Genomic DNA, 24,819 nt, shown 5'->3' with positions numbered 1-24,819 from the left:
CACACATAATTTCAAACCTCTATGAAACTTATTCTCCGGACGAGCCCCACAAAATGATGAAAGCAAAAAAGGTTATTGCTTACTACTGCCACATGATGCATGACATTTTAATTTATTACTTCTTTACTGCTAACTCGGTGCCACAAGTTCCTCCAAAAAATCGTAACACAACACACACACAAATGTAATACTTACTAATTTAAATCCACCCGATGATGCAGGTTTAAACCTTCGAAACGCGTTGTGGAAATAAATAAAACGGTGACTGGTAACAGTGAACTTGTTGTTTCATTTAATGTCAGTAACAGTCACGGTAAAGCCTAACCTAAAAATGTTCGCATTTATAGTTTATATAATATTAACTGAGTACCTGGCATTGTCCAGATGTGTATTTATTCCAATCTTTCATTAGTCTATCTTCTCTTTCCACTCTATCTGCACAGCTCCTTCACCCCTTCTCTGTTCTCCACCTCCACCCCCACCCCCAGCCTGTCCATCTCCTCCTTCCCCTCTGTCTGTTAACCTGTTCCTCCCCCTCTGTCCATCTACTCCTTCCCCTTCTGTCCATTTCCACTTCCCTTACTCTATTTCCTCCCTCCCCCTTCCATTTGTCAAGTTCTTCCCCTCTCCCTCTCCCCTCCTCCTCGTCCCTTTCTCTGTCCTTTTCCTCCTCCCCCCTCTCTGATCATCTCCTCCTCTCCCCTCTCTCTGCCTATATCTTCCTCCTTGTCTCTGCCCATTTGCCATTCCCTCTCTCTCAGTCCATCTCATACTGTATCTGTAATCATCTACTCCTTTCCCCTTACTGTCTGTCCATCTCCTCCCTCCCCTTCTCACTTCATGTTATCACAATCACCCCAATAGGATGCTAGCAGTTCTTATCCCCACAATATTTCTTCCCCGTCAGTAACCAATTTGTGAACCCAGTTTGATTGAGATCGTTCTAGGGGTTTAGAATGAGCTTTTTACCTGTGGCTTTGTAAGCGTATGCATATGTGAAATATATTTAACATATTCCACACAAATTTGTACACATATTTCATTTGTATCTGCAGCAAATTTCACCCTGCAGTTTCACATTCATGCAGCACAATTTCTATGAAGTCGTATCTCTTGAACTATGTGCTGTACAATAATATAATTTTGCAGGTACATTCACTGGTATATTCAGATACTGCATGTGAAATGTGTTGAGAATAAAATTAGTAGTAAAGATGTGATAAATTAAGACATCATGCATAATGTGCCAGGTTTTCACAGATCTCAAGAGTTTATGATGTCATATCTCCTGAACTACATGTCGCACCATGATTTATTTTTCTATGTAAATTCAGGAGGAGGAGGAGGAGGAGTAGGAGGTGATTAGTGTTCAACATTCCATTGACAGTGAGGTTATTAGAGGCATAGCACAAGCTCAGTTTAGGGAAGGCTGGAGAACAAAAGCAAGCGTGCCCTTTCGAAGGAACCTTCCTGACATTTGCCTTAAGCGATTTACAGAAATCACGGAAAACCTAAATCAGGATGGGTTTGAACCATTGTCCTCCTGAGAGAGTCCAGTGTGCTAACCACTGCACTACCCTGCTTGGTATGTAGATTCAGCAGCATATGTTGATACTGCCTATGAAATATGTTGCAAACAGAGTTAGCAGTAAAGAAGTAATAAATTAAAATGTCATGCATCATGTGGCAGTAGTAAGCAATAACCTTTTTTGCTTTCATCATTTTGTGGGGCTCGTCCAGAGAATAAGTTTCATAGAGGTTTGAAATTATGTGTGAACATTGTTCCAAGTCTACATGTGCTCTCATTCTCAAATATTGGATGACTACAGTATGGATATTCACATGTCACTGAATACACTGCTTTTTTATGCTCACCCCTTTTATAGATACTGATTACACACTTTTATTAGGCCCCTGCTTGGAGGATGTTGAGGGCAGAAGCTTGTGATCAGCTTGGAGCACTATGGATGATGAGACAACCACTTCCTTCCCCGAGAGCAGCCAGCTTGTAGATTATAAATGAAATCAATACATAATGGAGTAATGTGTTGCAGAAGTGTCACAAAAGTTGATGGTGAGTTACTACAAGGACAAGGTCCAGCATCTTCGCTCATTTCTGTAAATAATATTAATAATCACTATGCAGAACACTGCACATGGATCAAAACTGTATTCTTATGGTGCACAATACTGTTATATAGCTAAGATTGGCAATGAGTGTACACATTCCGAAGTGGCACAAACTCAGCTGACTTCCATCAATCACAGAAGGGCCAGTGTGAGATGAGTAGGTGGTTTTACCACCACTGCAATGATTGGCAGACAGTAGGTGATATGTGTACCAAGTCTGGTTGAGATCAATCCAGTGGTTTTGGAGATCCGTCACATACATAAATTCATATTTATGTACAGCCATTTTTATAATATATATGGAATAGATTACTGGCAGAGGTATGTCTCATTTGTCATTCTAATGCTTTTTGTCTGTTTTTTATGGCCTCAGCTATTTCTTGAGACCACCATAGAATACATCACTATAGGCACGCAATTGTATCACAGATTTGACACACAGACTGCAGAGTGCTAAGCTGATCACAGAAAAGGTGCCAGGAGTGGCACTAAAAATGCACTGGAATCTTTCTATTCATCAGATAAAGGTTGAAATCCAGAAGTTGGGTGCTTGACTAGTTGACCTCTACTCATTGCATTGTCACTGCATTGCACATAATTGTGTATGTTGACATCAGCCAGCAGGATAAGATATAACAATTCTTCCACCTTCCAATAAGATACATCCCTACTTTTGGGGGGAGGGCGGTGGGGGAGGGGGAGAGTATAAGTTGTGAATTATTACCAAGGCAGACAGTCGGATTCTAATGGCTATGGCCTAACGGTGATGTTCTGTAGAACCTGCTCACTAAAAATGGATTGTTGCACCAATGTGCAAATGCCCCCTGAAGCTCCTATCATGTAACTAAAGACATGGTACTTTCAACCCGAGACATGGTTTTCCGGTAATTGCGATTCTTGCAGTGCAACACATATGTGGAGAAGGGTGACATCAATTTCTTGAGTTCTGCCAGGTGGTGGTATTAACTGCTACAGTTCCATTGTATGAGCATTAAAAGAGGGGGAATATGAGCAGCGAAAATGAAAGGTGAGTTATTTCTGTTTCCATTACTATTGGTGTAACATCCTCTGTCTACAGGTACTTCTAATGTAATGGGACATTCAAGGCCCAAGAGTTGTAACAAAGAGGTTCTTGATTTACATGTTATTATTATTTTGCAAATGTGTTCAACTCAATGTTCTGCCATGGTTCGGAATGTCTGCCCAATATAAGACTTCCCACACTGGCATGGAATATTATATAAGTCATGTTTCCTAAGGTGTATATCAAACCCCACGCCAATTTGGGATACCTTATACCAGGTAGACATGCCAAACTGTGCAGGAACGTTGTGTTGAACACCATTGTCATACAAGCCTGGGACAACCTGACAAATCAGCGGTAGTTTAGCACTGCCTGATCATGAGGCATCATATGTTTTACAAGAAGACTTAAGTTTTATATTCAGCATCATATTTCTGGAACTATGTTCTTAGGGAGGCCATACATATCTGTACAGCGGGCAACCTTATCAACGGTGGTTTTCAGTTAAGCACTGCCTGGAATCCAGCTGCCATTAAATGAAAACAGAAGAAACAAGAGTTTCCGATTCATGACTCGACACAGGGAATTGCTGACGTGTGATTCAGTTTTTAAGCACAGGACTGTCCAGTAGCACAGTCTTTGCCCACAGCACATGCACGGAAGGCCTTTCTGCAGCTCCCCCCAGGGGGCACAAGTGCTGCTTTCCTCCAACTGAATCTCAATGTAGAGAAGTGTAATGTGCTGTGAATACACAGAAAGATAGATCCTTTATCATTTAGCTACAAAATAGCAGGTCAGCAACTGGAAGCTGTTAATACCATAAATTATCTGGGAGTACGCATTAGGAGTGATTTAAAATGGAATGATCATATAATGTTGATCGTCGGTAAAGCAGATGCCAGACTGAGATTCATTGGAAGAATCCTAAGGAAATGCAATCCGAAAACAAAGGAAGTAGGTTACAGTACGCTTGTTCGCCCACTTCTTGAATACTGCTCAGCAGTGTGGGATCCGTACCAGATAGGGTTGATAGAAGATATAGAGAAGATCCAACAGAGAGCAGTGCGCTTCGTTACAGGATCATTTAGTAATCACGAATGCGTTACGGAGATGATAGATAAACTCCAGTGGAAGACTCTGCAGGAGAGACGCTCAGTAGCTCGGTACGGGCTTTTGTTAAAGTTTCGAGAACATACCTTCACTGAAGAGTCAAGCAGTGTATTGCTCCCTCCTATGTATATCTCGCAAAGAGACCATGAGGATAAAATCAGAGAGATTAGAGCCCACACAGAGGCATACCGACAATCCTTCTTTCCACGAACAATACGAGACTGGAATAGAAGGGAGAACCGATAGAGGTACTCAAGCTACCCTCCACCACACACCGTCAGGTGGCTTGCGGAGTATGGATGTAGATGTAGATGAGTGTATTTCACACACACATACTGCCAGGCCCTGGCCAGATAACTGTCTCCCCCCCCACTCAATTATTGTCAGCTGCATCTTGTAGCAGTGACAACAGTATCTATCACCATCTGAAGATGTCGAACAGCTGTATTGATGAAATATTCTGGGATTCATACAGTATGATCCGGTGGCAAACTCGAGAAGAATATTTGCAACAGATATGTTAGGAAAGCCTGAAAAATTTCATTATTATTACTATTTTGGAGTGCCAGCCTTTGACATACGACAGGTGATCAAACATTTTATGTTCCTGTATCTTCTTTTCCTTTTTAAACATCAGGCAAACTTGTGACCAGGACGAGTGAAAATAATATGGGTAGTTTGTGGACTGTGGAGGTTGTTGGTAAGTGTGATTGTCATGTGGAGTTCAGTATTTCCATATATACTTCTGAAGGAAAGTGACATGATATATAATCAAAAAGGAAACGCTGAAAACATGTCGAGCTTAATGTCATATCTCTATAACATGAACTTTATTTTTTCTGGCAAAATGTAAATATGAAGGTACCTGAGTCAGCCTGAGTTTTCTTTGAGCCCCTCTATATGCATCATACACCTTGAATGCTGCAAAATTCCATGTTTGAATTCTTCATCAAATTGGAGCATTAGGCCTCTTTAAAAGATAATTCCGTTGGTCACATCACTGCTTTTGTCTGTAATAATAGTGAGAGGGATACCTTCTAACTTTGTAGAGGCTCGATGAGAATGTGTTTCAGTCAAGGCTTTAGCAAATAAGGATACATTTTGCATTTTTTCCAAGGAGATTGTCCATTCTGCCTCTGTCATATACTGCACAGGCGGTGATTTGTTCTCTACTGTACACAATTCCCAGTTTATTTGCGAATTGTTCTCCAATAAATGGTATTTTTGCACCTACACGGAAGTTTTGTCTACATTTATGTTGCACAAACAATACTGTCCTTAGCAGAGGGCACATAACATACCAAACTCACTTCACCTTAATCCTGTTCTACTCACAGATGTTACATATGCAGAACAATTGTCAGTACCCATCTGAACAAGCACAATTTCTCTAATTTTAACACTGTGGTCATTATGTGAGGTGTGATGGAAAAAGCAATATATTATTTCATTCTAATTGGAATGTGGGTTCAGCATGTTTAGCATAAGACTCTTTACGACACACACTACATTTATTGTCTCTTATTGCAGCTTGTTAAGTATTTTTATAACACTCTCTTGACAACAAAACAAAACCATGACAAATCACGCACCTCATCTCTGAATCTTCTTTTTTCTTTTATTCTGAGTTGGTAGGGCTCCTAGACCAATAATCAATACTTAAGAACTGGTCTAACTTGGTGCTTGCCATCAAGAGTGCTCTCTGATAAGGCCACACCAGAATCTAGCATATAAACTGGCCCAGGACGGGTCTGAATCAAATGGGATGCAATCTGTGGAGGGTGCAATGAGTGCTACTGGTTTGGCTTAGGTACTATTATCGTGGACTCTGTTTGTCCTAAGCGGAACTCTGATACAGCATGAACTGGACTTTGCTTTGGAATACAGACTAAAGTTAGATAGCACTGTTTCCGAGGAGCATCCTATATATAACTCTTGTTGTAAATAAACCAGGGTAAATTCCCACTTGCTTGTGTGTAACTCACCTTTAAAAATGCCAGCAATATGAGAAATTAAATCAAAATCAATGACAGTGCAAAAGTTTAATTTTGTTTTTGATGAAAAGGAGAAATTCAAAGACACAGTTGTTTGTGGTTACATGTAAAAAAGTGTATTCTCACATCAGACACAAACACGAGACTCTGAATTTGTCAAAACATTAGGATGAGGCACAAAAATAATATAACTCATTTTTATAGTACTAAGAGAACCAACTGTAAAGAATTCAGCAGCCAAAAATAACTGTGGTAGAACATAAGGTTAAAAAGATATCTCTTATCTGCACAGACACTGACTTCCAATGATACCCCCATCAGTCAAGTGACCTTCCCTTTAGCAAAACAGTTGTTTCTCAATTCCATGTTCACTTACAGAGATATCTGTCATTTCTGCATCTATGTGCAACTGAAAATATAAATATATTCATTTACCTTCTTCAAATCAAGCCATTTTCTCATGCAGCTTGGAACAGCAATATTTGAAATCTGGCACTGAGTTGGCAGCAGCCTTTCGAAATCCTGGTTACCATATGTTACAAACACACATCTGTTATTGAAGTCATTATTGTGAAGCCATATTCTGAACTGCTGAAAAATGCTCTCAAATGTCTCGGAGTTATCAATTATCTCCTGGAATGAAATATGACAAGAGAGAGGAGTGAAAAATACTGCACACAAATAACAACGCAAAAACTGTAAAATAGCTGTGTAAGTACAAGAAAGTAATAAATGAGAGCTAGTAATTACAATAGCAGACAGAAAAAGTGGCTACTTACCTGTTACTTAAACTAGGATAACTGGTGTGAGGCTGAGTGTATATATATTCTCCTTGCTATTGTATCTTATCCAATCACGGTTTCTAAGTGACTTATCCATCTGGCCTACTTTAAAAGCCTTCAACATCTTGCTTCAGTCCTTGTCTCACATAGCCTTAGGAAAAGGGAACCTTTAAACCCAATGTTTTACAGTTAACTCTCTTTTTAAGTGATGGTTATACTAGTGCCACCTGTGATCTTGGTACATACATAATTTTATCAACTACTTTATTTAATAGTATAAATTCCCTATAAATCAATTTTGACAAGATACAAAAAAGGATGGAAATTTATAGTTAAGGTCCTGTTGACACCTACATATACATGACTAATCTGCAAATTCACACTTAAGTGCTTGGCAGATGGTTCATCGAACTACCTTCAGACCCTTTCTTTACCATGCCATTCTTGAATAGCAATTTCTCTTTTTTATTACAATGATCATTTCTCCATATGCCAGTGGCCACTAACAAAACATTTTCACTTCTGAAGGGGAAAGTTGAAGATAGAAATTTCATGAAAAGATCTTGCATAATGAAAAATGCCTTTGTTTTAATGTCGTCATCCCAATTGACATTTCATATCCATGTCAGTATCACCCCTACTTCGCAGTAATACAAAACAAGCTGCCCTGTTTTGAATTTTTTTGGCATCCTTTATCATACCTATTTGGTAGAGATCCCATACCATGCAGCACAACTCCAGAAGAGGACAGGCAAGCATAGCGTAGGCAGTCTCTTTATAGACAGTTTGCACCTTCTAAGTATTCTGCCAATAAAACAGTCTTTGGTTCACCTTTCCCACAATATCAATGTGACCATTCCAGATCAAATTGTCCGTACTGTAATCCTTAGGTATTTAGTTGCACTGACAATGTTTGATTTATCATGTAAGTGAAATTTAACGGATTCCTTTTAGCACTGATGTGGAATACCTCCACACTTTCCCTTATTTCGAGTCAATTGCCACTTTTCACATCGTACAAATATTGTGTCTAAATCATTTCGCAATTGGTTTTAATCTTCTGATAACTTTAGTAGACAGTAAACAACAGCACCATCTGCAAACACCCTAAGAGGGCTGCTCAGAGTGTCTCTTAAACCATTTAAATAGATTAGGAACAGCAAAGGGCCTACAACACTTCCTTAGGGAATGCCAAATATCACTTCTGTTTTACTCGACAATTGTGACCTTTCTGACAGGAAATCAGAAATCCTGTCAAACAATTAAGACAATACTCAATAGGCAAGAAATATGATTAGGAGACAATTTGTGGCGCAATTCCCAAATTGCCAGGTAATCTGAACTACTGAATCATGTTCTTCAACCCCAGTGGGGCAACAAGGCCTCTCCATATTCCTATAATGCATTGACACTCGCAAAGAGCAGCAGTGCTATTGCAGTTGTTTTGATACGACAGCTTTATGAGTAAAGCCCTACTCACCTTGTCCATATCCATGTTGACTGTCTGCAACTGTAATGCACAATGACACTTATGTTTCAACCCCACGTTGCCATACCAACAACAGTGCATAATGGCAAGCAATGACACTAACACTACAAATGCGAACTCTGTAGGCACAGTCTAAATATCATTCCTATAAACTTGGACACCCAAATGATAAACAGTTTTCAGTATACATTGGCTCAGGTAGCTAAAGTTTAATTATAAGCACCCTGAACTTCTAAGTTCCTTGTGTTAGCAGTGTTCTAGATTTGAATTTCTTTGGTGTAGGAATTCTGGAAAACTACATTTTGTAACTCTGTTTTAGTGGCATTGTCTCTGGTAACATTACTGTTGCTATCATGCATTGAAGGTATTTATTGTGTCTTGCCACTGGTATGTTCTACATTTGACTAGAATTTCTTCAGACTGTTAGCAACACTACTTCTTGTGTGTGCTTCTACGGTTAGTTTGGAAAGAGTGCAGATTGCCCTTAAGAACGTGACAAGCGAATTTTTTTCTGCTTTTTGAAAATATATATAGTTTTTGTTTATTTTTGTGAATATGGATGTTGCCATATTTAGTCTTGCTACAATGACCTTGTGGTCACTAATCCCTGTACCTGTCATGATGATTCGCTAATGATTACTTGTTGTTAAGAGGCCGAGTACATTACTGTAACACTTCAATTGGGCTTCTGAACTAACTGCATGAAATAATTTTTGGAGACTGCATTTAGTACAACTCTGGACAATGTTTTATCCCTACCACCAACAACAAATTGTATGAGTCAGGTACCTACTTGAGATAAGACTCAAATTTTCCTTGAACCCTTCAGCAACTGTCATCTGAGTCAGGGGTCAGTAGAAGGTACCAATTACTAACTTATTCCAGTTGTTAAGTATAACCTCTACCCATATTAGCTCACACCAACTGTCTACTTAAATTCCACTACAAGATACACCACTTCTAACAGCAACCAACAGCCACCACCAACAGAAGTGCATCTATCCTTTCTGAACATCATCAGGCTTGGTAAAAACTTTGGCTGAACTTATCTGTGGCTTTAGCCAGCTTTCAGTGCCTATAATGATTTCTGCTCCAGTGCTTTCTATATGCGCTTGGAGCTCTGTTTCTTTCTCAACACAGCTACAACAATTTAAAATTACAATACCAATGTTTCCTAGATCTACCTCCATCCTGTGTTTGACCTGTACCCTTTGAGACTGAAACAATTTTTACAATTCTGCAACCATCTAACCTAAAAAGCTGCTCACAGTCCACTCCACATAGCAACTGCCGCCCATGTAGTTGCCTCCTGTGTGTAATGGATACCTGATCTATTAAGCAGAACCTGATACCCCCTACCTTATGGTGCGAGTCAAGGAAATCTGCAACCTACATGGATACAGGACTCCCTGAGCTTCTTATTCAGAATCTCCACTCAGCTCTGTACCAAAGGCCCACAGTTGATCCTGTCAATGATGGTACATGTGGTGAGCTCTGTCTTTATGTTGCAAGTTAGACTGGCTGTCTTGACCACTTCAGACAGACACTGGAAACCAGAGAGAATCTCTTCTGATAAAAAGTGACACACATCATTAATCTTTTTCATGGAGGGTGCTACAGCCAAATATTTATTGGAAGAATGTGGCATTTTTTTTCTTCACTTAGGCTTTTATTTATTTATTTTCAACACTGGTTTTGGCTTATGAAGTTATTGTCTTGCATATCTGTACAGAATAGAATATTTATGTTACTGGCATGAAATAAGAACACAATTGTGTTAAGGTAAATTCGCAGAAAAAATAGTTACCATTAAGTCTGGCAAATATTTAAATTGGCAGTGTCTTCACAACCTGTGTCTCAATTTGAATTAGTTTACAAACTATTCAAGGTGTTTTTACAGTTTTGACATTTATTTTGTGCATATAAGGCAGAAAATATGCACAGATAGAATACTGACCAAAGAATAAAAGTGTAGGTGTCTTAATGATATCAATATATACATAAAGAGAGGAACTAATAAAATGAAGTAAGATGAAATTATTAAAAAGTGTTACAAAATGGTAAGTTTGAAAATTTAAAGTTCGTTTAGTATACAGATAATGTTAATAATTCCGTCTGTCAGCGTGGAAATCATGTGCGACTAATCTTATATGTCAGTTTGGCAATTACAAATGCAACAGCTATAGTTTCTTTTTCTTTCCTTAATTAGCCACAAGCAGAGCGCTAACAAAATTGTTGAAGTATCCTCTGTTTTTCATCTGTCCGATTTTTAAAATGAATAATATTTTTATCTCTTCCAGAATATCCATTTTCTTCCCTTCTTTGACTGATGAAGCATTTCGAATTTGTTGAAAATGTCTCCGGATACCTGTTTGTTGTGGATATGTTTTATAAATTAGCGACAGTGTTGTTCTTACAAATTAATGTGTGTAAAACTAAATTATGGTATCAAATGAACATAAACATGTGATATGGTCTTCAGCAGAGAAACTGGAAGTGCTTCAATGGTTACATAAAGATGAGTCTCTTCATAATACTGAAAGATGACATAAAGGGAAGAGGAAATTATGCAGACCTGAAGAGGATGGCAGAAGACCAGACAGCCTGGAGAACTATCATGTGAAAGCCTGCCTTTAGGCAGAACACTGATGATGATGATGATACTGAAAGTGAGGTAGTGGTTGGCATAACAACTGCAAAAGACTGGAGGAAAAAAAAAAAAAAAAGGCAGGAAAAATATTGAATGTCATACAGTGGCGAATGATGGTGAGAAAGGGTTGAGAAACTGTGCAAGATTCTGAAGTAACCTAAAAGCAAAATTCTAGACAATGTTTTGTGCGTGCAGTTTAAGCAGGAGGGGGGGGGGGGGGGGGGGGGGGAAGAAAAAAAAAACACCTCCATTGTCTGGACCAGTCACAAAAAAGGCACTGATTTTATGAAAAATTTGATGGAGACAATGTAGTAATGCTAATGGCAATCACAAGATGCCATTGTTCGTGATTTTTTTTAAAAAAAAAAAAAAAAAAAAAAAAAAAAAAAAAAAAAAAAAAAAAAAAAAAAAACTGTGAATAGAATCAAGATAAAACACCCCATGCACCATACGACGGCAATTTTGAGGGATTTGCCAGATGCTGAGTCCAGTGACATAAGTGAGTGGATCAGTACAGCTAACGTTGACTGCAGAACAGAAGAATAATTAACTGACAACCAAATCATTGACGCTGTAATTCAAACAAGTAATGAGAGTGAGAAAGATGGAAAGATGATGATGGCAATGAAGAAAATGAACCTACAACTCAAGTATCACAAACAGATGTTAAAAATGCATTTGATATAGCCCTTCAATACATCGAACAAAGCCCTACATTTACCTCAACAGACATGTTGAGGATTAGGAAATGGCAGAACATCGTGGCAAAATCAAGGTTGTTGTCTGCTAAGCATGTTGAGGATTAGGAAATGGCAGAACATCGTGGCAAAATCAAGGTTGTTGTCTGCTAAGCAAAAGAACGTTACAGATTTTTTTCGTCCTTCTTAAGGACAGAAGATGCTTTTACTCTGTGATTTCTCATGTTTTAAATAGTTAAGTGCAATTTTGTGTGTGTGTGTGGGAGGGGGGGGGGGGGGGCAAGGTTGTCAATGCAGTACTGTAATGAGGTATATAGAGTATAGAGTCGTTAAACTTTCACTCACAGTAGCAATATCTTGCCATAAAATACAGACATATTTTACAGTACAGACACTACTGTATGTTACTCTTACATGAAAGTGTTTTAGTGTGCTTTGTAACTGTTTCAACACAGAACAATATTTCAGACAGTATTTCCAGTTGAAAATTAAAGCTGTACTGTATTGTGAAGTTACGGGTCAATATACAAGTTCCTCTGATAATTCAACCTATTTTGCATTCTGACCGTGCTCCATGTTCTGTAGGGAAGAGGTTAGCGACATTTTACTGGATTCAAAAGAAGAGTAAATTGACAAAGAAACAAACAGTCTTGTTTCTGTGATTGGAATTATTATTTATACCTATCTAAGTCATTAACAGATGGTTCTGAGTCCTGACACTGAAACACAGACACGCATGGTCGACTGGTAGAGCCGAGGTGGCTGCGAGATCAGATTCTAGACAGCGCCCTCTGAGTGTCCCATCCAGTAAACAAGTTGGGCCCATACAGCGCAGCGCCACACAGATCGACCACGCCTAGTAAAGTCGTGTATTTTTGAGCTTTTCAGCCCTTGGGACTCCGTGATATTATTGCCGCAGTGGCCACAAACAATTCGGCCTTCGAGGCATTAAGGCTTAATCCCATGGATAGTGGCTTCACACCACTGGCTGGTTGGCCAAAGTGCCTGAACCAAATGTCCAAACCTGCGGTTCCTCTCCTACTGAGCAGGAGTGCTATCGTAATGACACAGTCAACAGTAGGGTAAAATAAAGCTATCTCATGACAGCCTACCTAAATTGGTAAATAAGTAATAATTACAACCATGCAACCAACACAGTTGGAAAAAATTTTAAGAGTAAATTGGTTTCTTATGATAGTAATAACCTTTATACAAATACTAGCCAAGTATCTGGTGTTGATTGGGTATGTATTTATTCCAATCTTCCATTAGTAAATTTCCTCTTTGCCTCTCTTTTTCCATCTCCGGCTCCGCCGCCCCCCCCCCCCTCCACCATATCCATTTTCACCAGCCTCTCCCTCTGTCCACTTCCTCCACTCTCTGACCATCACCTCCCACCACTCTCTCTGTCCACCTACTCCCACTGCTAGCTACCCCACTCTTCATCATCAGCTCGTCCCCCATTTCTCTGTCCATCTGCTCCTCCTCCTCTACCTCTGTAATCCCATCTTCACCTTCCTCTTTCTTTGTCCATCTCCTCCTACCACCTCTCCCTGTCCATCTCCTCCTCACCCCTCTTGCTGCTCATCTCCTTCTCCCTCCTCTGTCTGTCCACCTACTCCTCTCTCCTCTTCTGTCAGTCTCCTCCTCCTCCCTTTTCTGCCAATTTCCTCCCCCTCTCTTTTTATCTCCTCCTCCCCCACTCTCTTCCAATTTCTTTCTCCCCCTACCTCTGTGCATCTCCTTCTGTCCCCTCTCTCGGTCCACCTCCTCCTCCCCCCATATCTTTGCCCATCTTCTCCTCCACACTCTCTGTTTGTCCATCTCCTTCTCCCCATTCTATTTCCCCGTTATTACCACAAGCCCAACAGGAGGCTGGTGGTTCTTACCATCACAGTATATCTTTTCGGATCATAGCTAATATGTGTACCAAATGTGACCGATATTGTTCCATTGGTTTAGGATGAGCTGTTTTCTTGCGTCTTTGCCTGCATACACACGTGTCGAATATATTTAAGACATTTTTCATGTATTTGTACACATATTTCACCTGTATCTCTAGCGAATTTCGCCCTGCAGTTTCATTTTTATGCATCTCAATGCTTATGACATCATATCTCTTGAACTGTGTATGCACAGTGATATAATTTTTGCAGGTGTATCTAGCGGTATGTGGGTCTACTGCCTGTGATATGTGTAGTGAATAAAGTAAGCAGTAAACAAGTAATAAATTAAAAGTCTACATCTACATCTACATCCATGCTCCGCAAGCCACCTGACAGTGTGTGGCGGAGGGTACCCTGAGTACCTCTATCAGTTCTCCCTTCTATTCCAGTCTCGTATTGTTCATGGAAAGAAGGATTGTCGGTATGCTTCTGTGTGGGCTCTAATCTCTCTGATTTTATCCTCATGGTCTCTTCGCGAGATATACATAGGAGGGAGCAATACACTGCTTGACTCTTCAGTGAAGGTATGTTCTCGAAACTTTAACAAAAGCCCGTACCGAGCTACTGAGCGTCTCTCCTGCAGAGTCTTCCACTGGAGTTTATCTATCATCTCCGTAACGCATTCGTGATTACTAAATGATCCTGTAATGAAGTGCGCTGCTCTCCGTTGGATCTTCTCTCTCTCTTTTATCAACCCTATCTGGTACGGATCCCACACTGCTGAGCAGTATTCAAGCAGTGGGCGAACACACATACTGTAACCTACTTCCTTTGTTTTCGGATTGCATTTCCTTAGGATTCTTCCAATGAATCTCAGTCTGGCATCTGCTTTACCGACGATCAACTTTATACGATCATTCCATTTTAAATCACTCCTAATGCGTACTCCCAGATAATTTATTGAATTAACTGCTTCCAGTTGCTGACCTGCTATTTTGTAGCTAAATGATAAAGGATCTATCTTTCTGTGTATTCGCAGCACATTACACTTGTCTACATTGAGATTCAATTGCCATTCCCTGCACCATGCGTCAATTCGTTGCAGACCCTGCTGCATTTCAGTACAATTTTCCATTGTTACAGCCTCTCGATACACCACAGCATCATCTGCAAAAAGCCTCAGTGAACTTCCAATGTCATCCACAAGGTCCTTTATGTATTTTGTGAATAGCAACGGTCATATGTCACTCCCCTGCGGCACACCTGAAATCACTCTCACTTTGGAAGACTTCTTCGGAAGACTTCATGCATAATGTGGCAATTTTTCATGAATCTCAGTGTTTATGATGTCGATCTCCTGAATTACATGTCGTACATTGATGCATTCAGTGGAATCTGTGGATACTGTCTGTGAAAAGTGTTACAAACAGTTAGTAGTAAAGAAGTAATTAATTAAAATTCATGCTTCACATGGCAGTTTTACTGCACGAACAGTGACAATGTAGTATGCAATAAACTTTTTCCTTTTGTGGGGACTGTCAGTGAGAAAACATTTTGTAAAGATTTGAAATTATGTTCAATGTTTGTTGCAAGCCACTATGTGCTCTCATTCTCAAATACTGGATAAACTAAGTTGGATAATCACGTGTTATGGGCTACACTACTTTTCACCCCCACCCCATACTCTTTGAGAGGTAGGAGGTTCTTATCCTCCCAATGATTTTTTACAGACAGTAGTGACATGTGTACCAACTTTGTTTGGTATCGGTTCAGTATTTAGGAGATGTGGTACAAGGTTCTTATCCCCCCATGTGTACCAACTTTGTTTGGTATCGGTTCAGTAGTTTAGGAGATGTGGAACATACAATAAACATACTTCCATATGTATAGTATGTATGGATATATATACATTTCTAAACCATATATATTAAAATATGTATCCTATGTCTGTCCAAATGTTTATTAGAATAATGTTTAAAAATTTGAAGCAAATCATTCAAGAACTTTTTGAGAGTTTTCCTAACAACATTAAACATTGATGTGTCTTTATAAAGTAGTATAGATTTTAAATATATATTTATGCACCACAAAAAATAAGTAGACTATGTCCCTCCAAAGGTTTATTAGAGAGTCATGTAAAAATCAGAAGTAAGTCAGGCACATACTTCTCAAGACTTTTGGTATGTCCCTGTTAAGCAGATTAGTCAAGCTGTGAATTTTCACTGCTTCTTTAATAACGCTGTCCGAATACGAAGACTTCGAGAAGAGAATTTTGATGTTTTTGTATTCCATATTTTGTCCTGTACTGAGACAATGCTAAGCCACTGCAGATTTCTCTGGATGGTGCATGTATGTTTCCTTGATTTGCAACACATCTGTCCTCCACAGTGTGACAAGTTTGTTAAAGGTATGATGACCCACAGCTACAGGGAATCTTGTAGACACCAGGCCTTCTTAAACCAAGATCATCTTTCACTGAGCTTGAAAGCAGACGAAAGATGCATTTAACTTTATGTTTCTCCAATAATCTTCTTGTTTGTGAAGAAATACCACCGACGTGTGTAAAAACAAGCATTCCTCTTTGTTTTTCACTTTCTTCCAGCTCCTCACTTTGTCTAGCACATGTTGTGTGTAAGGCATGGCAAATCTCCCATTCAGAATATCCAATCTCTACAAGGAAGGAAGGTACGGAGGTAGGGTAGCTCATCAGATAAGCTTTCTGAATCCAATATGGCTTGTGCTCTGTGGAGCAATATCCTACGCGTGCCATTTCATTGTGCTGGTTGGTGACAGCTGGAGGCCAGTAAATATAAGTCCACATGCGTAAGTTTACAGTACACAGTGTGACCCAAGGTGCCATCCTATTTTCTCCACACCAACATGTCCAGGAGTGATAGTTCGCCATTTCTCTCCATCTCCATAGTAACCCTGATGTTAGAATGAAGACAATTTAGGTGTTGCAAAAATGAATTCAGCAATGCAGTGCCGTGGGGCCAGATGACAATCTCCATGAAATCTTCAGTAAAAAGATTGGCCACAGTGGGTGGAAAGGGCTTACCCAATGCGACACCGTCAGTGTGTTTAAAGTATTGGTCACTGAATGAAAAGTAAGTCTAAGTGAGCACGTGCTCAAACAAATCAACAAGCTCCCCTTCCAGCTTCTCACCAATGAGCAACAGTAATTCCTACAGTGGCACTCAAGTGAAAAGCAAGATCACAATGAAACTAATGAGAATATCTGATGGTACAAGTCACAAGTTCTTGAGCTGATGGACAAAATATTCTGAGTTGCGATGTTGTGCTCCCATTTTCTCACTAAAGGGCTCAATTGTGCTACGTTGGTACCCTACACTCTAACACTGCTAACTATTTGCCGAAGGAGCACAGTATCCTTATGAATCTTAGGCAATCCATATAGTCTAGAAGGAACTGGTGCCTGTGTATGAAGTTTCTTGACCACAGCATCAAAGATTGTGCTGTTCTTGAGAAGCTCTAAAGTTCTCCGTCATAAATTGATCATGGTGGTCCTCATTTAGAAGGCGATACGCAGAGTCATTCAATAATGGCTTCATCTTATTTAAGTACATCTTTTTGGAGAGGATAACAGTTGTGTTGCCTTTATACACTGGTAAGCTCACAATATTAGGTCCTCACACAGAGATTGTAGCACTGACCTCTCAGCAGCCGATATATTATTCTTGGGTGCTGATGCCCATGTCAGTGTGTGGCAAATCTGGAATCCTTGTTCAACAGAGCTAATAATATCCAGAAAGGGAGATGTCTTCAGGCTGTGGCAAAGTTCAGCTCCTTCTCCGAGACCAAAACTGCCATGTCAGAAAGATATCTGTCGGTAAGGTTGTACATGGTCCCTCTACAATGTTAGCCATCTAACTTTCCTTCTTACGCCCACCCAGGGCACCATACATTCTGGATATTATTAACTCTATTGAACAGGCAATCCTGAAACTGTTCAGGGATGCTGCCAAGGGAATCAGATGGGAGACTTGCTGTGCTCTGACATGTGTGCAAGTGCACAAGAATATCTTGGCTGCAGAGAGGTCAGTGCTTCGATCTACACGAGGATCCTAATAATGTAATCGTACCAGCAGATAAGGCAACACATCTGTTATCCCCTCCAAGCAGATGTACTTAAGCAAGATGAACCAGTCATTGGACAACTGTGCATACCACTTTCTAAAGGATCCCATGAGACCAAATTGCAATGGAAAACTTCAGAGCTCCACAAGACCAGCACAATCTCTGATGTTGTGGCCAAGAAACTTCGTATACATGCACTGGTTCCTCCCAGACTATACAGATTGAATAAGAATCATAAGTATACTGTGCCTCTTTGTCCAATAATGGGTCACCAACATACAACCTAGCTAAAGATGTAGCAGCACAACTGAGCCCTTCAGTGGAAAAATGAGAGCATGACATTAAAAGCGTTTTTCATCTACCAACAAAACTCAGACCTCTTTTAGGCTCAGTGAAAGACGATCATGGTTTAAGAAGGCTTGGTGACTATAAGATTGCCTACAGCTGTGGGATGTCATACACTAGAGAAACTTGCCGCACTGTGGAGGACAGATGTGTCTACCATTGACATCGTACATCTGGACTAGCCAGAGAAATCTGTAGTGGCCGAGCATTGACTCAGTACAGGACACAGTATGGAATATAAAAACACCAAAAGTCTCCCATTGACATCTTCGTACTTGGCACCGTTATTAAAGAAGCAGGCCATGCTGGCCATGTTAAAATTGCAGCAACCACAAAGAACTGTTAGTCATACATGGGATGATGATGTGGTGGTTATACAGATATTCAGCTGACAGTGGGGAGGATGGGCACATGCTAGCATGGGCATATATTTTGGCACGCGGCTCCCAACAGAGAGAACTGGTGGGGAGGGGAGGGGTGGGGGGTGGGGGCTAATGGCAATGTACAGTATGACTGACAGCCTCTGTGTGTATTCATCATCAAAGAGGTGGCATAGCTGTCTCTCTCACTATCAATCAGCATATCTCTACTATTGGTCACCGAATTTGGCGCATGCACACCTGCACACTTTCTTCTGAGACTGTCATAAATAGGAGGCTTCGGTCACAGCCTCAGCAGTGTGTTCCCTGACGAAGTACTGTGGAAATTTTGCAACATCTGATATCTCACCCGAGAATCAAATTTAAAATATAAGACACGCCATCCACAAAACAGAACCATTAAATATCTCTTACATCAGGAACCTATACAATTAGATGTGACATAATGCACACTGGCCAAATAGGTAGGAAATTTGGATTAGATTAAAAGAACACATGAAATGAAATGAAAATAATCAAATTCCATTTTCAGTCATTTCAAAAATCAGTCAGATAAACTTATTGACGAACAAACTGAAACAAAAAACAGAAAATATCTCTACAATTTTGTCAGCATTCTGCTTAAGGCTAATAAATAAATAAATCGATTGGTAATTCCCATGCCAACAGACAATATTAGTCACACACAATTTACACACTGACAGATAAAATCAATCATGTGACAAACAAATCTAAATGAGTAACTTGCTTCTATTTAGAAGCTCTCAAAATGAACACACAAATGATCTAACCATCTGTTACTGATTGCACAGAGGTTGCTGTCTGACTGGTTGTTAGAACACAAGATCAGGTGGATGAATATGGGGAAGCAAACTGGTCATCTCCTAACAAAAGAAACCGGCTTGGCATTCACATGAAATGATTTAAGAAAATCCTAAAGCCAAGTGGCCCACTCTTCTCAAGTAAGAGTCTAGTATCACAATCGCTGTGCCCGTTCACTTCGTAGACTCCCAGAAGCAGTTTGGGAAGTGATAACGTTTGCATCTCTTCATGTTATTCACATATTCTAAAGACACAACATGTTTATGACAACAGAGATCTTTTTGGTAACATACGTTAATAAATCATCCTTGACGGAGTTGCCATGCCATATGACAGTTTTCCTTTCTGTCTTTAAGATGAAAGTCTGTTTGCATGGTAAATGTGTGTGTGTCTTAACTGGACAATATGACTTATATGTTGATTGGTTCTCTCTTATTTTATTGTGTAACCAGCTTAAAAAGGACTGCTTAGATAAAGAGGATTATTTATGCATACTGAACTTTTGAAAAACTTTGATCCTTAAACTGGTTTAATACAGAAATGCAGTATTTGACTTTCAATTCATTCCTGTCTTTACAGGACAGTAACACATACTTTTAAATTTTTATAGTGCAATTTCTACTGTTAATAAATAATGGATACTTGATGTACCTTAAAACTATAGGTTTTGCTTTTATCATGTGTTTTACAGCAGATTTTTAAAAATCACCTTGCTAATGCAGTATATTTGATAATCTGGCATTTACAGACCCCAAGCACACCAGATTATCGAGGTCCTACTGTATTTTGTCTTTCATGACATCAGCCTTGACTGGGATGGTGATGCAGAAATATATTCTCATGACGATTAGAATAAATTCCAGTTGGCATCGCCACTGTGAATGTAATATTTCAGCAAGTCACACAACTGAGATGTTTCCAGACTTTGTGCTGGTTATTGGCTTGACACTCGAGTCCAGTATGGGGAGATGTACAATTTCAGCACATCTGATTGCAACGAAATTGTTGGTGTCTGACATGTGAGACACACTACCTCTGAGTTCATGTAGGCTTACTATGAATAGGGTGTACCACAAGTACATCGATTTGAAAAAAAAAAAAAAAAATATATATATATATATATATATATATATATATATATATATATATATATATATATATATATAAAAAAAAACAAAGATGATGTGACTTACCATACGAAAGCACTGGCAGGTCGATAGAAACACAAACAGACACATACATACACACAAAATTCAAGCTTTCGCAACAAACTGTTGCCTCATCAGGAAAGAGGGAAGGAGAGGGAAAGACGAAAGGAAGTGGGTTTTAAGGGAGAGGGTAAGGAGTCATTCCTTAAATATGTCTGCTTGTGTCTGTATATGTGTGGATGGATATGTGTGTATGTGCGAGTGTCTATCCGTCCTTTTTTCCCCCCTAAGGTAAGTCTTTCCGCTCCCGGGATTGGAATGACTCCTTACCCTCTCCCTTAAAACCCACTTCCTTTCGTCTTTCCCTCTCCTTCCCTCTTTCCTGATGAGGCAATCCCCAAACTGGCCGAGAATCATTCCCAGGACCTCGTAATTCAGAGGCAGCAACGCTAGGGTTCGGCCAGTGATAACACGGTTCTGCACATAGCTTCGAAATGGAGGTATCCACATGTGAACATTCCTAGGAGAAAGGACATTGCCAAGTGCAACAGTGTTGCAATTTTAATGACCAGCAGTGTACATTCTGGTTTGCATGGCCAGTAATTTGCACAGTAGGTGTCACCTTTCTGAAGTGTTAAAACAAGTGGCTGTGACCTATTTTCAAGGTCTCTGTGAGACTGCAGTTCATGTTCCTGATGCTGTCCGGGTATGCTGATATGGCGGGGCGGGTGGGTGTTTAAACTGTTACCTGGCCAGAGTGTTCTCTAGAGATTACTCACCCACTGAAAACATGTGGTCATGGGTTTCTAAGACATGCACACCATCACTCTCCAGCCATTATGACTGACGATTTCTACCCAGAGTTTAAGCAGCCTGAAATGCTGTACCTCTATGTCACCCACACTCAGATCAATTTGATGTCCAGCTGAGTTACAATTATTGTTGCTGCAAGAGGTGATAGCTTTATGTACTGTATCAGTTCAACCCTAGATGACTGGGAAACTGTGGCATGGTCAGATGAGTCCCGATTCCATTTGGTATGAGCTGATGGTAGAGTTTGAGGGTGACAGAGACCCCTGTAAGGTATGGACCCAAGTTGTCAACTGTGCAAGTTGGTGGTGTCTATATAATGGTGTGGGCTGTGTTTAGATGGAATGGACTGGGTCATCTAGTCCAACTGAAGTGATCACTGACTGGAAATGGCTATATTCGGCTATCTGGACATCATTTGCAGTCATTAATGGACTTCATGTTCCCAAACAAGGGTTGAATTTTTATGGATGTCAAAATGCCATGTCATTGGCCCACAATTGTTTGCAATTGGTTTGAAGAACATTACGGACAGTTCGAGCCAGCGATTTGGCCACTCAGATTGCCCAGCAGATATCACTTCGAACATTTATGGGACATAATCAAGAGGTCAGTTTGTGCACAAAATCCTGCACTGGCAACACTTCTGCAATTATGGATGCCTTTACAGGCAGCATCGCTCAATATTTGTACAGGTGACTTCAACAATTTTTTGAGTCCATGCCAGGTCGAGTTGCTGCATTACTCTAAACAAAAGGTCTGATACGACCTTAGGAGGTATTACATGACTTTTCTCACCTCATTGTATATGCATAATAAGTCAATTTTTGTTGTATGGTATTGCGGTTTTTACGGGCAGCATTGTGTGGCTAAGGAACTATTTAATTACACAAAAAATAAGAAATCGGCCACTTTCATGTAACTTAATTTATACCAAGAAGTGCTTTGGGGTTTTCGCCCATCTTCTGTTGGTTATCTCATCTTATGTCTTCATCATTATTGATTTTATGTTGACTGCATTTTGAACGCTGCAGCTGCCTGTGCACAGTAATTCACACACACAAACTTACTTTTAGATTCACTCGTACACTGATAAAGCACAGCATTTGCTATGTGCCCAACTAATGTGTTCATTTACATTTAAAAATACATCTGAAGCAAAGTTATAGTTTTGGGGTATATTTGGAATTACTATAATTATTTTTTTTTAAATGGCAGTTGCATTTGCACAATATTGCCAACCTCCAAACCTGATGTAAGCTTATGAACAAAGGAGGAAATGAATGGTGTCCTATTCCTCACTTAACATACTAAGAAGGTGTGCTGAAAAGTAATGCTTCAAAATTTTTTATTCTGTTCTCAATATCGGTTGAGGTATTACATATCACGCATTTTACTCATTCAACTTTGCCACTTCACTGAGGGAAGTTGCAACCCTCTACCACTAGAGGCTCCGAAGGAAGGAATAGCGGGTTTAACAACCCATCAACATTGAGATCATTACAAATGGAGAACAAGCTCAGATTGTGCCAAGGATGGGGAAGGAAATCAGCCGTGCCCTGTCAAAGGAAACATCAAGGCGTTTTTCTGGAGCGATTTAGGGAAATCATGGAAAACCTACATCTGGATGGCTGGGCGTAGGTTTGAACCATCGTCCTCCCAAGTGCGAGTCCAGTGTGTTAAACACTGCACCACCTTGTTTGGTAGAGGGTTCAGAATTGTAGTGTGCAACATGGCAATGTGTAACCTAACTACGTCAGTGCTCTGCGAGACCTTCAGAAACTGAATGCATGAATTCTAAGAGTTAGTCCATATGTGGAGCACCCAATCCTTCAGCACGATAATGCCAGACCACACATGAGCGCTGCAACATTTGCAACAGTCTGACGGCTTGGGTTTGCTGTCATCAGTCATCATCCATATAGTCCTGACTTGGCTCCATCTGATTTTCATCTGTCTCCAACATTAAGATTGTTAAAGAACATCTTCAAGGACTTCTTTTTAATAGTGATGAAGCAGAGCAAGCAGAGATGAGGTTGTTGCAGCGTCAACAAAGTCAGACATTCTATAGTGACAACATCGACAAACTGTTTTTAATAGTCAGGACACACAAAGGTAAGTCTGCAGTTGTAATGTACAATAGTCAATGTTTCAGTACAACCATATAATTTTTCAATAGCAACAATATAATGGAAATTCTGTCAGATTCCACTTCTAAATTGTAGAAAAACCTTTTCTAAATTCACAATCAGCAAGAAACTAAATGAGATTCTCAATAACATGCAAAAATTTGAAGATACATACTTAATAGAGAGTAGTTATAAACCAATTCATTGCATAAGGGGCACCCAGATTTCAAGCAGATGTGAAATGGTTCCAACTATATGGCCAAGGCCAAATGGCTGTCCCATCATTGTCAAACTAGACCTGCAGTTATGTATACAACTACTTCTACTACAATATTTGCATCATTTTATATCTTTAATCTCTACACAAACATACCCTTCAAGGAAACAAAAGAAATAATTAAAACTAACTTGTATGGGCACAAAAATCTAATTTTATAAGAAACATACGAGTTCACTGATTTGTTAACTCTAGGCTAGCCCCCCCCCCCCCCCCCCTTTTTTTTTTTTTTTTTTTTTTTTTTTTTTTTTTTTTTTTTTTTAAATAATAAAAAGTACCTTGAGAGATGGTTTAGCTATGGGCAGCTGCCTTGTCAGTTTACATGTTTATATTTTTATTACTGACTTAGAATATAAATTATTTAGAATGAACCATCAGCTAGTTATTAAAGTAATATGTTATAAAAGACATGTTGATGACATACTGATCTTATTCGATAGTACAACATTATAAATTGGAGACCATGCACATTAAATGAACGAAATGCATCAGAATATCATCTTAACCAATGAACAGAGAAAGGTTTAAATTTCTGATGTCTCTATCAATAAAACGTCAGGTCACACAGGTAAGTACAAAATTGTTTACTAAAAAGCAATGCTCTACAGAATGCATTAAATGCCAATGGAACCAGCTGATCAAACTTGACACCAATAAAGTATTTTACCTTTGCCTAATACTCTGCTGAAGATGGAGATCGTGTGACAAAAATAACACAGAAGCTACGAACACTGAAACTGGCCAGCAGAGACAATAAAACGATCAATATGAAAATAATATCCATTTGTGCACATTCTCAATGACACTTTTAATGATCAAACTATTCTTTGCAATTTTCGTAAATTACTTCCACAATATACTAATCAAGTACAGTCCTACCAAAAACATAACAATAATAACGAATGACCAAAAGCACAATAATGTTCTGTTCTCCTTCCCAACATCCACCAATTTAGTAGTCATATTACTACTGTTTCATTCTTGTTAAATTACTTATTCTGTTACTGCCAGCCAGTCAGTCAGTGCTTCTTTGTTAGATAATCATTT

The 24,819-nt window shown here is 39.5% G+C and overlaps 1 protein-coding gene across 1 annotated transcript in view; it reads right to left on the bottom strand.

Annotated features, from left to right (window-relative positions):
- The window catches only part of LOC124556609 (ERI1 exoribonuclease 3-like), a 98,728-nt gene that overhangs the window by 39,171 nt on the left and 34,738 nt on the right, over window positions 1-24,819 (bottom strand). The window contains exon 3 of the mRNA XM_047130576.1: window positions 6,694-6,891. Coding sequence (XP_046986532.1) covers window positions 6,694-6,891 — 198 coding nt within the window. The remainder of the gene's footprint in view (window positions 1-6,693; window positions 6,892-24,819) is intronic.

This window comes from Schistocerca americana, chromosome X (genome assembly GCF_021461395.2).
Source record: "Schistocerca americana isolate TAMUIC-IGC-003095 chromosome X, iqSchAmer2.1, whole genome shotgun sequence".
Lineage (NCBI taxonomy): Eukaryota > Metazoa > Arthropoda > Insecta > Orthoptera > Acrididae > Schistocerca > Schistocerca americana.
Note: the sequence above shows the minus strand (reverse complement) of the source record. Positions and strands in the feature narration are given on the sequence as shown.